Source organism: Gymnogyps californianus, chromosome 3, assembly GCF_018139145.2.
Source record: "Gymnogyps californianus isolate 813 chromosome 3, ASM1813914v2, whole genome shotgun sequence".
Taxonomy (NCBI): domain Eukaryota; kingdom Metazoa; phylum Chordata; class Aves; order Accipitriformes; family Cathartidae; genus Gymnogyps; species Gymnogyps californianus.
Genome location: NC_059473.1, coordinates 122,287,557 through 122,305,326, shown reverse-complemented (window position 1 = coordinate 122,305,326; position 17,770 = coordinate 122,287,557). Strand labels below are relative to the sequence as shown.

The following is a 17,770-nucleotide window of genomic DNA, read 5'->3' as shown; positions in this document are numbered from 1 at the left end:
TGAAAATTTAGCAGAATTGCTATTACCGCTCACAAAAGCACAGCCAAACCTGCAGCTAGTTTTACTATGGACAGGTCACCTCAGAGCTTCAGAGTAGCAACATAAGGGGACAAACATCCCAAACTGCATCTCTGCCCAAACTGCAAAATAAGGAAAAATGCCAAGATTTTAAATGAGCATGCACCTTCTCCCCACACCGATTCAGCCATATCCTACAGGAATCCCAACTCTCCCCTCTAAATGATTTTTATGAGACAGAGGAAAGCAAAACTGCAATCCACTTGCAAGGTTTTATTTCTTGTGGATTCTGTCATACAACAGGCAATAGAAGGGAAATTGAATTCCTGAGCGCCACCAGCTCTGGTTATTCCAGAGCCTAACCTGTACAATAAAAAAGGGGTGTTAGGTAGATCACCATTAGATTTTATTCTCAAGAGACTGCCACCTGTTATGAAGACACCTTGTATGATCCGGATAGCTCTCCTTCACGTGCACAGTTCAATTACATCTATGAACTAGAATAGTTTATTCCATCTGTAACTGTTCTTACTCTGAGGAGCAGCATTTCACTGGTGTTTTACTGCTGTCTTAGGAGGGCAAAATACTAACTGTTATGAAGTAAGACAGAGGTGCTATTCCAGCCTTTATTTTGTTTTGATTCTGCCAATACAGTTGGCTGGTTTGCCACTATTTATTGCTATTATTGAAGTTTTTATAATAAGTTATGATCACAATGTATTGATAACATAATCACGTATTATGACAAAGTAATGTGAATTTTGTTCTTAATTTTGTTCTGTATTTTAAGAGTATTCCACTTTCTTTTGCACATTGCTATTATTACTGTTTTAGAGATAGTCCCTTTGCTTCAAATTAAAACCACAGGATACATCAATAAGTTCTATATACAATCCTAGAAGAATGTCCTTTCTTTTTAATATGACAGTGTTAATGAGTGTTTTTCAGTCAAAGGTGTAGAACTGTTTGTTCTCCTTTAGTAATGTTTGAAAGTGGCTTGGAGCTTTGCTTACTCCTCCATGGCACAAATACAGAATAGACCTCACAGAACAGCAAGCCATCTCATGAAGTCTTAGCTCTAATTTTATAAAATATTTTAAAAGAAATCAGTATAAACAATATTTGCTTTTTGTATCATAACTGAAACCATACTGCTAAACAATCATATCCTGCTTAGCCCATAATGACATCAGAAATACATGTTTATCATCTGCTCTGGACAACTTAGCATGATTTTGGCCCAAGGCAAAGTGGAACTAAAATCATTTACAGTTGTCCAAACCAAGATAACCACACATTTCTGAGGTAATTGATACCTAGAAGGAACACTGCCTTTAGATCACAGTTCATGATTTAAGTATACTAATTCCTTAAAGAACGCTGTTAGAATTTTTAAAGTGTCTGTTGGATTTCCTCCAAAACTTAGCATGGATTAAACAATCTACTGCACAAAGAAAATGTGATACACGAGATTAGCCCATCCACTAACAACTCTTCCTTTAGGAATGGATCACATTTCCTACTATCTTTGATTCCTTTCCACCCACCTCAAAGTGACAACAAAATCCCAAACAAAACAAAGCCAAAAATATGTTAAACATTTTGAATAGCATGTCTCAAGCAATCTTGCATGTTTTGTCATTATACATAGTACTGACTTCATACCTGTATATAATTCATGGATCGATTCTAAAATAAGTAGGTCTTGATTTTTGTCTTTTTTTTTAACATGGGAACAGATCAAGAGTTCACAAAATGTAAAGAGTAGAGCAAGAGAGAGAAGAATTACTTTTTTTATATATATACACACACTACGGTTCATGAATTATAGTCTAGTGAGAAAAAACAAAACATGTAGTCAGATGAAAGATAAATATTTGATTATAGGAACACATTCCTTGACAGACAAACATAAGAGTCAGATTTGTCCTTCCCTAGGACAGGGAACTTCATACTTCTAGCAACTTCTATAGTTTTTTAGACCGAAAAAATATTATACTGGAATGACAGAAGAGAATGTAAAGTCAAGCACATAACCCATTCATTCCGAACAGCGCTATTAGGTATTTTTGTGTGTACAAGCTCAAAGGATTTGCCTGCCTTTATGCAAAACGTAACATTTTGCATAAATAAATAAGAAAGAAAAAGAAAAGAAAAGAAACCATCAGTTTCCAAAACACAAACAGTGCTTGGGAACAACTGTTCTACAACACTGATTCTCAGCTGGGGAGAAATGGGACTTGTTCCTAGCCAAGTTCTTAGAGAGAAGGGATTCGTGATTAGATTTTGAGTAATTGTAATGGGGAGAAGGAAGGGGAAACAGGACTGGGAAAGTGCCAGTTCTGAAAAGGGGCTCCATTAAGAAGAAAAAATGAGACTTACAACTAGGGCAGGATAAAAATCGGGTTACTTCCTAGAATTTTCCATGAAATCCTGAAAGTGAAATGAGGCCCTAGTAGTCAAATATTAAATACACAAATATTACTGAATGCATCAGCCACCTCAGCGTAGAAAAGAAAATCAAACCAAATTAACCAGCTTCTACCGCTGAAAGGGTATAAAAAGCACTCTAAAAATAGCAAGTTTCCAACAGCACATATACTATGCTACTGACTAAAAAGGATGGAAATTGGCCCAAACACTAGCATGGAATTGTGCGCGTGCTTCTGGCACAATTTTGCCCTTGACATCCAGTTGCCCCCACAAGACATGAGGAGGAATTGAGCATGAACGGCGGCCATGGACTGTTCTCCATATTTGCTATGGACAGGGCTACCAAAAAGACAGGGTAGCCCTGTCCACCTACAAAAATTTAGCCATAGGGACCCAAGCCAGGCCATGTCACCTGCCTTCAGGGCCAGAGAACTGGCCCTGGCCTACTTTATTGACTAGTACAGACACAGCCTTTGGATCTTATAAATACTTCAGAGTAAATGACATTCAAGAAGATGCTCTGCTGACAGAGAGGACATAGGGTTGATAAGATCTATAAGGCGTACTTGCTATGATGTAGTATCTTGTGCAGCATAGCTAAACCTCAGTGAAACCGAGTAAAACTGGTATCAAAACCAACTGGTATCAAAACCATCGTTCCACAGACTTCCATGCTAACACAGCTATATTGCTTCTTGATCCCACCTAGCTTTTTGAGAGTGATATGGTACTGCACTCTGTAATGCAGACATAATTTTTCATAAGTACACAGATCAGAAAATAGGACTTGAAAGAAGGACGAAGAGAAGAGCATATACTGAAGCACGTTTGCACAGAATATTTTAATTTTACTGTAAGCTGTGTTATATGAAAAGAGTCCTCAAATGCTATTGAAACAATTTTCTAATGAGACGAATAATGAAAAAGAAAAAAATGATTGGGAAAAACATGTGTGAAATGTTTATAAATAGAATCTGCTTTCTACAGGAAGGAAATACAAATACATGGCAGACAGAAAGATCCATAACTACCCTTTCGTAACCTTCCTTCTCAGCATGCGTGCTTAGATATCAGGAAACATTTGAGGGAACAGGAAAAATATGGAAATAGGATTCCTTAGACCATCTGAGCAAAAGGAAAAAACATGTAACAATGATATAACATGCAGCATGAAAAAGGCATCAGACCAGCATGATGTATGAAATATTTCACACTTTTCTCTGCTGGAGCTGGGTATCAGTAAAAGAAAAGAATTACCTCCATCCGCTCTTGCTTGACATCATCAATCTCATCATCTTCAAACATGGCTAAGAGCTCTCCAGTCTGGTCAATGGAGTTCAGAAAGTCTTGAGCAAGCTTCTGCCGTTTGTTGGTGTTACTACTGTTGAATTTGTCTTCACAAAGGTAAGCAAAGAACAACAAACTTGTTATTTGGCTTCTCCAAACATCAACCGATGTCCCTAGGAGGGACACGTTTTAGAATCAGATGCACTATGCAGAAAAGGCCTGTTCTTACTGTCCTCCTCATACTCAAGTTGCGCTACCTGATGACAAGGTGATGTCACTGCTGTGCTGCAGTAGCACTGTAGTAAAAAATCACCTTTAGTGTTTTCTAGTATAACCTAGTGTTTTTTCGTAATCAAGAGAAACCTAGTCTACTGCTCATATATCATTATTTCTCACTGAAGGATCCACAGTGGACAGAGCTGTAGAAGAAACTACCCTTCTTTGGTTGCACAAAAACCTCACTCGTAGAACAGAATATATAGAGGAAATGTTCTTTCCTGAAAGCATGCAGAACATCCTCACTACCTACAGCCTAAAGCAAACCAGAACACAAACATTAAGATGCAGCTCCAGAGGTGATGGACCATAGCTCTACAGTAAAACCTAGAGAAACCTGGCAAGGTGATCTCTCTTGTTCTAAACAGAATAGCAGCTATAAAGACATTAGCTTCACAGAACAAAATTAATGGCTTCAATTACCAAAGCCTGCCAGAAAATGCAATCTTTAATTCCCAGATGAACTGTGTTTAGGAAGCATTTCATGAGCGTCTAAATGGCTTACAAAAATTGTTTATTTGTTTTAAATAGTGACACAGGCTTAAGTATTAAAAAACCCAAAGCTGTCAGGTAGGAAGCTATACTGCCAGATTGCTTGCACGAAACAATACGCTTTCACGTGTGGTGAAAATAAAATGCCACAGGCAAATTAAATCTCAAATGAGTTGACAAAACCTTATCCACAGATTGACTAAGTCAAAGCAAGAAGTACAATGTTTACCTAACATCAATGTGGATGCTCAGAGGAACCAAACACAAGGAATTCATTGTAAGGGAAAAAATAATAAAAATAAAAGGCTCTGAGGAAGGAAATATGTTAAATACAAAAAGTTGTGTATGGACGCTGCTAGATGTTATAAAAGTATGGCAAGGTTTAGATTTCCTATGATAAGTTTTAACTTAACTTTTTACAAAGGAAATGCTAATTCTTCTATTAATATAAATCAACAAAACTTTATACCAGCAAATTATATGGCATAAATTAATATATTTTTAATTCAAACAACTTTTCCTTTAAATGCATTGGTTATAAAATTTGTGACTTGCTCATGGAATGGGGAAACAAAAGTGTTTCCCATTCTTTAAATTACAAATTCAAAGTATAAAATGTTAAACCACACTGAAAACAAACCCAGGTCATATATGAGTATTCAATGACTTCAGATTATGGGATTTTTTTGGAAAACATGTCAAAACCCTTTGATAATAATGTAACGAATGTCCATTCAATTGCACGCGGTAGCTGCTGCATTTAAATTACACATGCTGAAATCAATTAGCCCTTTAATCAGCACCAGTTTCTTACTTCAACAGAGTTCTGACGTTAAGCAGTTTTACTTATCATTTGGATGGTAGATGCAAATATTTAATTTAGAAGTATTTCAAATGGAAAAGCAGAGATTTTAAACCAAATTACTAGAAGTCAATATTTTTGTGTCTTTAACAATTAAGCAAGACATTAATACTTTGCATTGAGCTGTTCAGTGCATTTACAAAATATCGAGCCTCCCCCAAATCAAGTAATTTTTTTTCTACCTTCAAGGAGGTCATCTTCTTCTATTCCTTTGACAATTTTAGATTTGTAGTCTCGAAAAAACATGTATTTAAGTAGCCTTCTAAGCTTCTTCTAAGAGAAAAAATACATTGATATTCATTAGTATTATATAGTTATTTTTTATTTAGACTAACTTTGTAACACACAAACATAAGAATGTGTAATACATTACTCAGTAAATACAATTTTTACAATGTTCATAATTTTCGATTCTGCAGAAAATCCATACATAGAAAGTACATCAAAGTCAGTAGCAATTCCACATTAAAAATTATTTATTTGAACTCCTTGGTACTTTGCTTGCCAGCTGTGAGACAGAAATGGGTTTGACTTTCAGAAAGCAGAAATTCAGAAATCAGGCTTCTTTTAGGGCACTTCAAAATCTTTGCTTAGTTTGGAAATTCAAACCTACAAATGCATATTTCCATGAACTTTGACACCCATATGAACCATTATTTTCAGTACAGCCTTACAGATAATTTCAGATAAAGAAACTGCAATTGGTTTTCACGTTTTAGTGTTTTTTAATTTTGATATGGTTTTGGTTATTAGGTTTCACCCATCAAACGAGGAAAGAAAAACAAAGTGTAGAGAAAAGGGGGAGGGAAAGGGGGAACTAAGGAAGAAAAGGAGATAAAGGAAGACTAAATAACATTGATAAAAATAGTTGACAATAATTTTTTAATAATTTTGAAATTTAAAAAAAGAAAATTAATTTAATCTTTGTATGGAAAATTGTTTGGTTTTTTTTTTTAATTATTGACCTGCTCTACTTACTATCCAGAGAAAGCAAGACCATTCCTAAATTTGGAAATTTTAGTGACATAAAGTACAGGAAAAATATTATAAAGGAAAATCAAGACAGGATTTACTGACAGCCTAGATGACAAAAATGTAATGGTCACACTGTCAAATGTCACATCTACACCCTGCATAACTAGGAGGAAATAAGAACGACTGATTTTTAATAAAAGGGATATAAAGGATAAGGATCAATATTTATACCTTTATTAAGAAATTGTTTTGAGCTCTAAGGCACATTACCCACCCTAAAGCTTAGTGAAAAAAATCTACTGATAATTGAAGTTACAGGAAAAATTGAGAATTAATTAGAATGTTATACAATTATTGTACTGTGCACAATACAATACAATTGCAGAGCAGCTATACTTTTAAATAAAGCTATTCGTGATGATGGACTCCTTTCATATAGGTCAAGCAAGCACTTTAAAACATGATAAGCAGCTTACTATGTAAAGTAAGAAATTTCTGTCTTATTACTATACCTTATCTTTGCGCATTAAGAACAGGAGATCTTCAGCAGAGATGACTCGAGCTCCTCTCAGCTGAGAAACTTCAGCTGCTTGCTGCAACTAAAATAAATGAATAAATTAGGATGGCTGTTCCTGTGTTAAAAAATTTATTCACTAGGGTTTGTTTTAAATAAGTTCAGATAATATTTTGCATGGTAGTGCATAGCAAAATACCAGCTATGCACTAAAAGACAAGCTGGGACTCTCAAAGGTGTCACTCACTCGGCTCTTGTTAGCCAAGAAGTGAATAACAATTTTATGAAAAGACTGAAAGACTTTTGACAAATCTCAAGCAAAGGCTTTTTTTGTTTATATTTAAAATGATTGTTTTTAAAAAGCACTACATCCCTTTTTTTCTTTCCTTGCACCACATTAGCCCAGAAAATGAATGTATAATTCTCTCAGGCAATGTAAAAATGCCAGATTCTTGCCATAGCACTTTATCTGCAACTGTGGAAGGGTGGCTGATCCCTCTCACAGATTTTTAGAATAACAAATATTGATTTTAAACAGCTTACCTAAGTATTTTTTGAAAGAAACCCTACCCCTACAAACCAGACCCACATGAAGAACTTTTATAGCCATGTTCTTATTTCATTTGAGAGAAAGAAAATGAATTGATAGGAAACACCGACTCTATTAATAAAGTAATTGGAAAAACCTTATTAAGCAGACCAGGCCATTCAGATATGAAAGAGATAAAGATGGGATGGAGCAAGGAATGCCACAAAAATTCGTAAGGGTGGCCAAAGGAGCGTGAAGCAAACAACTGTCCTCACCTGCATCGTGACAGTGCCTCTAAGGGCCCCAAACTCCTCAAATTATGCTGTAAAGAGCAAAACTCTCTTTGTAAGGGACTAAGCACGTCAGCCTGGGATTCACCTTCAGTAGGTGCAGGAAATTGGGCTAGTTTATACACAAATAGATCGTATCAAAACCAGTACAAGATTAGAAACCAAACTTGCGCAACCTGATGCTTATCAAACTACTGAGCTAAGGAGGTCCAACTCAAATGCAGAGGAGAAGTCTATGGGATTTGATCCTTTCACCTCGCTAGCCTTTGGTTCTGGCGTAAGATGATGCTGTGGAGTACGTGGGATAGCAAGGATGCTTCACAGCACGGAATATGCCTTTTCCTCTAAATTCAAAAAATATTGTCCAAAAGGCAAGATTTAATCATAATCTCTTCGCTGTTATCCCTGTTATCCATCTGATGGATGGACTGATAGTGAGCACAGTACAAAAGTTATCAAAAGGAGAGACGCCTTAAAAAATTCTTGATATTAAAACTCATGCACACCTGTAACACGATCGATAAACAGAAATTTAATTTATTTTCAAATATCTCTATATTCTTCTTTCAGAAATGCATTAATGCACCTGAAAATAATTTAAAGAAATCCTACCCTTCGTGCTCACACTAGCAATGGTTTCACTCAGTATCACTGGCTGAATAAGTATATTATTAATCTGAGCTCCCATGCTGCTATGACTTGAAATAGGCCTATTCAGAAGTTAAAAAGATCAACAAAAACAGTAGCTGTTTCTAATATCCAAGGTGGAGGGGGGGGGGGGGATTTTCATTTTGGCAAGTGTTCAGTAGGCAAAAGATTCAGTCCATAAATCATAATACTGGACTGCATTAATTTTTTTCCACACTAATCACATGCATACAAAACATTAACTGTATCTTGTATGTGCAACACAAAACATACTGCGTGAAGAGTTTCAGATTTTCCTCTTGAAACCCTCTCTTGGCCCTTGCAGTCACAGAGACCAGAGAGATTTCAGGAATTCAAAAGTCACAGTAATATAATCTTACTTGAAAAATGTAAGAATGTGAAAAATGATAGTTCTATTTTTTGGCATAAGCAAAACTGTTTCTTATTCTGATTAGTTTGAGGGCATGCAAGCTACTTATATTTCTAACATAAAATATAAAAAGCTGGATAAAAATAAATTTACCAAGAATGAGCCAATATTCATCTCTGGTGTAAATCTACTGCAGTTAATGGATTTATGCCAAGGCTGACTTTGGCCCCACTAAGCTTAAAAGTGTTACAAAACCTGACCTTAGCATGGTGATAACACAACACAGCTTTTCCAAATGTCGTATAAAACAATGGCAGAAATATCTGACATGAAAGTATGCTCTAGTTCCCTAACACATATAGGACCGTAACTGTAATCTTTAAGGTCCCTTCCAACCCAAACCGTTCTATGATTCCAGAAGACATTAATTTTCTTACCATAAAATTCAGACATGTTAATCTCTGCATGTAGCTGAAATACCTTATTTTTGCAAATGATAAACACGTGACAACGTCATTTAAAGCAAAGATTGTGTGCCAGCTGCTTACAGGAACCTCCCAGTGAAGTAAGGGAGAGTAAGTAGAGGAGGCCAAATTCATGTCCCATTTGCATCTAAGTAAATCCTGAATAACACTGTTTACTTTAATGGAGTTATTCTGGGCTAAACACAAGATCAAAATCTGGAATAACATTCTCAGTTTCTACCAAAACAATGAAAACTTTATTCTCTTATTGCCTCAACTTTTGCATCTATTTTATTTTAAGGAATGAACACACAGCATTTAATTTCTTTGGCTTAAAGAAAGCAAAATACGAAAATAATTACTTCCTGTACAGTTATAAAATATGGATTATTTATCCAAACAGACCTTAATGAGTTCTGCATTGGTACACATATTTACCTGGGAAACCAGGATATGCTCAGGTAAATATGTATCCAAGCAATTAAAAAAAAATTACGTACCACACAGCCTAGGTTGGGGGGAAGATGTATTTATAGTTTTAACACACACATAATTGACTCATTCAAACCACAACATGAGTGCTTTGCTATAATTAGTATTATAACAAACTGTCTTATTTGACTGTCCCAGAGTTGCCATTAATATGCAATAAGCCCCGATTCCTTAATTTCCGGAGCTGAAGGCCTTGTTGAGTCATTACCGTGGCCACATTACATGATGAAGGGGGATTTCAGGAAGCCATACCAAAGCAACGATCCATCTCCGAGCACCGGAGCATTTATCATTCCAGAAAAGCAATTTTCAGCTATGCAACCTTGAAGTCAGGAGGTCTTTCACCTTTTGCTGCAGTGGAAGTACTGGGGGTTTTTACTCTGTGAGCAGCAGGTCTACTGCCTGTGACTCCAGATGATAGGCGTGATATAAATGCTGCAATAACTTTTCATATACGAGGTTACTATATGGCAACAGCGGAGATATGGCAAGAATTTCCCACCATCTCCCTTCTCCAAGCCTCAGCTGTATTCTGTGTCAGTCACGGAATTTGGGGCAGCAGCAGTTCCAACATACTCACTGTCTTTTCCTAATTTTTTAAATGATTCTTTAGTCCACATTACAAAATATTTTGGTTTGGATTATCCTGAAGAACAGCAAACAACCCAAATTACTTAGCTTTTTAAAGAAAAACAGGGTAAATTTCCTAATACCAGCAAACAATACTTGAGACCTCGGAGTCTGAATGTATTTTTTATTACAGCCAAATTATGAACCCCTAAAAGTGAAGTTTAAATAACGGAAGTGTTGAAATGACTTTAACTATAGGAGCGCAAATAGCTCTGTTAATAATTAGGAGTTTATGAAAAATAAGTGTATTTTACAATTTTTCACATTACAAAGAAGGTAGTATATACAGTAACTATATTTTAAAGTCTAAGAAGAAATGGCTGGGGAATAATATTTTAAAATGTAATCACTGGTTTAATGACTTTATGAAGTTAACTTTCTTGGCAGGATGAACTGAAGTATGTTAACAGTCACCTTATGGCTATTTTCTTTTTGCAACTTCTGCAAATTATAGATTTGTTGAAAGGAGTATTCATTCTCCTATGACAGACGCACAGTTACTTCAATGGTACTGTCTGCTTTTTTTTTCCCCTAATTATTTTTTCTTCCACTACCTCCTAAGTCAACAATCACCAATACTTCTCCTACAAAAACGTCTTGATGGACAAACAGACAAAAAGCTGGAAAACAAACATACTATGTTGTGACATAATCCTTCCAGTTAAACTGCAGGATGGAGTCAGAATGGTAATGTTTGCATGCCTTGGAACTGCTGGGAGCCAAGAATAATGCTTCAGGAGCTATGATTTTGTTTTTATTATAGAGGAAAATTAGATCATAGTTCACCTGGCTGAATTTTTTTTCTGAGGCAGGAAGGTTGTTTTGTTATTAAATATGCATAAAAATGTCCTATTTTTTCATCTTTTCTAGATCAACAACATGCAACTATAAAAATACCAATAGAATATTCTGAATTTAGATATAGTGCCGTAAATGTATTCTAAACAGAGAATCCCAATACTTTTTTGAAAGCCATTAAACTTTGTTTTTCACTTAAATCTTTCCATATAATATCTCACATACTACTAATGCTGACACTTGAGCTTCTAATCCTAACATACACGTGAAACTTGTTTCCACTAGTCAGCATAGGAACGTGCTTTACACAGTTAGCACATCCTGGGAGGATAATTACATTATGGAGTCCATTAGAGCACTCTAACAGGTAATGATTTAGGATGACCACACAAGGGTTAAACAGCATGACTAAATCGTCACAAGCTGTCTAAAACATAAAAATTTCATCTGCAGATTAAAAGACAATCAATTTTCTTGTTATTAGGTATCTGTTTTCAAATCTACATATTTTTTACTGAAGACCATTTAATGTAACACCAGGTGATTATGTGTGACCTTGAGAAGATAAAGCTCTACGTCCCATTTTGAGGCTTTAGAGGAGCACTTTCTTGCTTGACATACAGTGAATTACAGTCCATACAGATCATGAGAATAAGAAAACATCGGTTCATACCCCCACAGTCCCTGGCATTTACTGAGAACTTGTTTTCAAGTACGTAATTTGTTATATTTGCTTCTTCAAAAAAACCTTACTCTTTAGTCTCTGAAGCAAGATCGACTGCTTCGTCTTGCCTTCTAGCAGGTGGCAACGGCTTTTGGTTTCCACAGTTCAGCCAGCCCAAAGAGCTGGACCTGGATACAGAGTCTGCAGCCAGTTACTAGTAGCTGGAGAAGAATTATCCCAAAAGTATCTCCAGCAATAAGCAGGTTACACAAGGACTCTTTCCCTTTGAAAGCATAACGAGTACGTCTACAGGTCCAATACACAACGATGGCTTTGACATCAAAGCAGTTGATATGAATTTAAGAAATCAGACTGTTCTAACAAACACAGGAGAAAACAGCTCCTTCCTCAGCTGCATTCAGACGGAAATTGTGTGAAAGCCAGTCCTACGAACTCCAATAATCAGCCCTACATCTCAGCCTGCACATTTTTAACCATACCACTGCTATCAAAGTCCCCCACAGACTAGTATGATGATGAAAAGATATCTTGTTATTATTCCCATTTGTTTAAATTGAACATCCAATACAATTTTGGACATCATCATTCTCTTCATTCTACTGACAACCCACATACTTCTTTTAATTATAGAAAAGGTTGCAGCGTTTTTTTGGGTTTGATTTTTGGTTTTTAGCGACACAGTCAGTATAATCCAAACAGAAGAAATACAACAAAAGAAGGTATATATTTACAGGGAGAGAAAACAGCAAGAGCAGAACACCCTGCAGCTTCCTTGAGGTGATATTCTTCACGTTACAAACAAGATCCTTCTAAACATACAAAAGAAAGAAAAAAAAAATTCCAAAAAAGGTACACAGCCTTTAGAAAACTACAGGGACTCAGCCTGTGTAATGGAATGGGCTAACAGGAAAATGCATCGTGCTCCTGGAGATTACCTATGGTTTCACCCTGCTGGAAAACCCTGCAGTTGGAAGGGGAAGGCTTTCTACTGACCAATGTCATAAAATTGAACACTACTATTCTAAGTTAAAGCACATACCATTTCTTTCCGAGGAAATGTATAAATACAACATCAGAAGAGGCTAGACTGTATTTGGCCACCCAGGGCATCTCCAGACTGTACCCTACAACGCATCTCAGAGCAGCAGATTCCCAAACCACAGTGATATATGGGGTTATTCTGCCACGGATGTGGACACTTACCAGATTTATGTCCATTTGATCCTCAAGTTTATCAAGTTCCCACTGGAATGAAGCTCTGCCATTTGTCAGCCACCCCCCAATTTAGTATTATCAACAAAGTTGTTGAGCATACCCTGTGTCACCCATCCAGGTTGCTGATGAAGACATATGGGCCTCGTTACTCCACTCTTTACCAATGTCTAAGAGACTTAAGCGTTGCTCCATAGGAGAAGGGAGGGGAAAAAATAGGTGAAAACCTCTTCTCATGTGTGGAATAATTCCATTTTCACAACGGATTCTGCATATTTGTTCAGCTCTTTGGATATGGTGTAGTAACTCCTGCAGTTCAGTAGGCGGTAGAGCAGCAATCCCACCATGAACTGAGATTAAGGAAAGCTGAATCCTTGTGCTCTGTATTTTTTATTTTTAGCAGGCATAATCATAGCTGAGCCCCACATTTGTTGATACTTTGAACCATTCTGGTTTAAAATATAAACAGGCACAATTAGTAGAAAAATAATAATAACTTATTTTTAAAGGCCAATAGCCTAGGCTCTGCTGCTGAAAATGAAGATTTGCATCTATTGGAGACAGTATGATTTTTTAAAATTATATTAAATAGATTAAATAAGGAAAATAAATTTCCAAGTAAATAGTGAAATTAATACTGCTAATTTGCAAAAGATGAGCTTTAAATCAAAGTCTTTTTTTTTTAAATCTCTTCTTTATAAATAATTTAAGCTCAACTTCTTAAATTAGAGCTTGTTGTTGCATTTTCTGTCACACAGGGAAAAGAATTTAATGCATTTATGAACAATAACTACATTTCAACTTAAGCTTCTGGCATGACTTTTTCCTATTTTTCCTTCTTTCAATTCTAATTCCAAAATCAACATTTTGGGCCAACATTTTATACCTGTAATTCTTCTACTCTCCATAAAACAAAAGAAACCCTATTGCACACCTGACATTTATAGCAGTCAATACTGATCAAACAAAGTGAAATTACACCAACAACATTAAAACCATAAAGTCTTTAAGTGCAGAAAAATATTCAGACTCAATGAATTCAGTTTTAATATGGTCATATTATTCAGTGGCTACACAGACGTTAATTCAAGATTCGGTGTAGCGCTGGAGATGGCCACTGCTGATGCTCTCTCCTGCTGCTGGTGATGATAACAGTAGACAAGAAAACAAACTTGGAAACTTCTACTCGAGTTATTATTATCACAAGGGAGAAAAGATAAGCTTGAAAAATATCATCCAAGGGGAAACGATGGAGTAGTATTCTCTAGAACGAGCAAGAGACCGTGAAAAAAGCTTTGTGAAGTGTGAACTTTGTAGATATGAAAGATTCATTAGCCAATGCGAAACTGAAAAATTCTCACAGTCAAAAGCACTCCAACCTCTGCAAACACATCTCCGTATTTTTGAAGAAGATGAGCATAGAGGTCCTCTATTGACTGTCCATGCTCTAGGATTGTCAGGATATTCTAGACGCTGAGGTAAATGGTGCCATCCCACTGTAAATCACTGGCAGCAAATTTCCCTGTATCTAAACTAAATAAATGCTGATGTTTTGGAGGAAATTACCAGAGAATCATAGAATAGTTTGGGTTGGAAGGGACCTTTAAAGGTCATCTAGTCCAAATAATAATAAAACTAACTACATTTGGACTCAAACTTTCACAACGAGCTGTTTCATTTTTACAACAGTATCACTATAGATATTCCAAGTTGAGAATCTCAACTATAACTATTACTTCTATCTAAGTTACATCTTTGAATGCCTTTTTGGTACTAAATGTTACTTTGAAAAAATAAGAATGTGCAATCTTATCAGCAATAAATGCATTCACCTTTCCTTTAGTAAAACAAAAAAAGCAATTAGAATTTACCCTTCTTAAGAACTGAAGATAATATTCTTTTCAAATGTTCAGTCTATTAACTCAGATTTATTTCCTCTCCATCAATTATTTCTATTTCTTTTCTTTCTCCCATATTTCTATGGCATGCAATCCAGCAGAGGTTTACATTATACCACAGCTTCCTGTCCTTTGGTTTCAAATCCCAGAAGAAACCACCATTCAGGATTATTGTTACGCAGTTTCCAATGCTGCAAGCAGAAAAAAAACTGTTCTCTGTTGATTGAGAGACCATCTAATATAAACAGGTTTCTTTCTCCCATTCCTGTAGAGTAACATTTGTTTAAATCATGCATCCTTACATTGCTCACACAGGAAAATAATCATTGCCTTACATTAGTTTCACCAGAACACTAAATAAATACTCTTCCTTTCCATATGACAGCAAATTGGAATCAGGCTTCACTGTTTGTCATAGGGAAAATAAGACATACATTTACCTATTCCAAGCACAGAGACAAAGTGCTTTTAGAGCAAGCCCCAGGCTAATGAAAGAACTGCAAAGCAAGTATTACTATGAAGAGCAGGCAACCATCAGTGCACTGAATATAGAGAAGACATGACCTTGATCCTCTGGCTGAACTGATTCCAAAGTCATAAAAAAAATTTCTTCAAACACCTCAAAATGAAGGACAAAAACATACTTTAAAAAATAAAATCCCACAAAGGACATAAGCAAGACATTGCTTTGAAAATTTAGACTAGGAGACAGAAGGAGAAAAAAAGGACTCACATTCAATCAAGAATACAAAATGGCAACATTTTCCATTAGAAAGCTCCACAATTATTCACAGCCCTGAAGAGATATGCCATTATGTTCATACTCGGAAATACTATGCTAGTGGAGGAAGACTTTGTAAGTTAAAAGATTTTGCCTGAAATGATTCACATCGGTCTTTCTTCTTATTTTTTATTCTCGTCTGCTCAAATGCACATGTCAACCAACTGGGAGCTTCTCAGTTTGCATGATGACTACAACTAAATGCTACAGGATCGCTCAGATTAAACAGTGAATACATAATACATGTAAATGACTAGTGGCTTAAATGGTTTTGGATGGCAGACAGGCCATACGGGTGTCTGGGCTTAAGGTAAGTTATACTGCCTGCAGAATTTTGACAGATGTCATCTTGCAAGATGTACCCAAATTATCAATAGAAAAAAAAACAATAATAGAAAAAAAAAGAAGTGAAAAACGTTTAGTTTTAATGCTTTTTCAACCACAATATATGTGTGGAGTGTACATTATGACACTGGAGAAAGTCTCAGTCTGTTTTGTAATCTTTAATCTTAGGGAAAATCATTTGTCAATGGGGACAAGGTATAATCAGAATGTGTAATAAAATAGGAAGTTCTATGACATTTTTCTCTTCTGTCAAGAAATCTTTCTCCAGTTCATTTCAAATCCTGAATCTACAGCACCTTTCTTCCAAGAATCTTCTGATCGAAGATAAAGATAAAAATAGAGGGAAATTTATGAAGACAATAGTCCCAGTCCAAGGTAGACCCATTTTCATGTGAAAATAAGAGGAAAGGAAGTCCAATTTTTTATGCATGTGTTGGTTTGCTGTATTTTCTTTTTTATTTATATAAATGATAATTCTCAGAGCTTCAAAAAATACAAGGTAAATTGTACAGATGATAGCATGAACATGACAGATTTTCTCTTGGGAAGATGAAAGAAAAAAAAGGAGGGAGCTCTTGCTCAGAGAAAGAAAAGAAAGCAACACGAAGGAGCATAAATGTAAAATCTGAACAACAGATATTTGTGTCTGAGAAATGGCACTGATTTCCTAACTCTTATTTAATGTTCATTCTTTAATTAACATTCATTTCCCAAGGACATAAGTTTGAAAAGGCTGTTTCACATTACTTTAGCACGAAGAGAAAGAATCACTTTTAAGCCATGAAAAGGACGGGGAAAAAAAATAAACATGCCTTCTGAACATAATTTCCTCTTTATTGCTACTGCAAAGTTATGAAATGAAATCTATTATTTAATTACATTGGATCAAGAAACAGGAAAAGAAGAGAGTGTTTGAGTCACAACATCCCTGTAAGGATAAATTACTACACTTCCTCTTGCTAAAAGACAGTTTTAATGGACTGAAACTGTGCAAATGGTTAAAATCAAACTACTGGGAGGTAGGACGATCTTCTTGCTAACGTAAAAAAACCCATAAAATGTACTCTGAAATTCTTAACAGAAATATCAGTAACAATAGGGGAAAAAAGCAGAAACATTTCTGCCAGAACATCAATAGTTTGAAAATTATTACATTTATTCAGATTCTCTCCAGAATCTGAAGATAGTTTAAATACTATACAACAGCTTCTGGGCCTGCTTTGTTTTATACTTTGCATTGGAGATGTTTAGATAATCTATTATGAAAACTTCAAAATTTATCTGCTATTACTACCAAAATTTTGTTGGCCATAAGGGATTCCCTTAGCTGTGCTCCAGTAACGTTTACTAGATCCTTCAAATTGAATGCAACTGTTGGAAAAGTTAAAGCACTTTATTTCTTAAGTATGTTCTTGGCATAAAAAAATGGGAGGGCTTTAAACTATAATGAAAAGATAGGCTGAATTCTAAAATGTTGGAATAGATAACCTGGCAACTGGTATAGAGTCCACAACTGGGATATTAATGTGCAAATGCTGTGACCTTTTACATAATTTAAATTCACTTTGACTTGTGTGGAGATGCTCTGAAATAACCTTTCATGGAAATATTATCTTTTCTCAAAACTCGAATACACTAAAATATGAGGGCAGTTCACAGATAATTTGAAGAACAATGGAAAATATCTTTGAAGTTGTTCAGGAAAGCTACTCCTAAGCCTAAGGGCAGTATGGGAGAAAGCATTTCTTTGAAAAAGCTATCCTGGAGCCAA

At 35.7% G+C, this 17,770-nt stretch overlaps 1 protein-coding gene across 2 annotated transcripts in view; it reads right to left on the bottom strand.

Moving 5' to 3' along the window:
- SUPT3H (SPT3 homolog, SAGA and STAGA complex component) overlaps positions 1–17,770 on the bottom strand; it is a 282,525-nt gene that overhangs the window by 86,079 nt on the left and 178,676 nt on the right. For both annotated transcript variants that reach the window (XM_050894193.1, XM_050894192.1), the window contains exons 4-6: positions 6,856–6,942; positions 5,551–5,641; positions 3,709–3,845 (exon numbers count right to left, since the gene is read on the bottom strand). In XM_050894193.1, the coding sequence (XP_050750150.1) occupies positions 3,709–3,845; positions 5,551–5,641; positions 6,856–6,942 (315 nt within the window). The remainder of the gene's footprint in view (positions 1–3,708; positions 3,846–5,550; positions 5,642–6,855; positions 6,943–17,770) is intronic.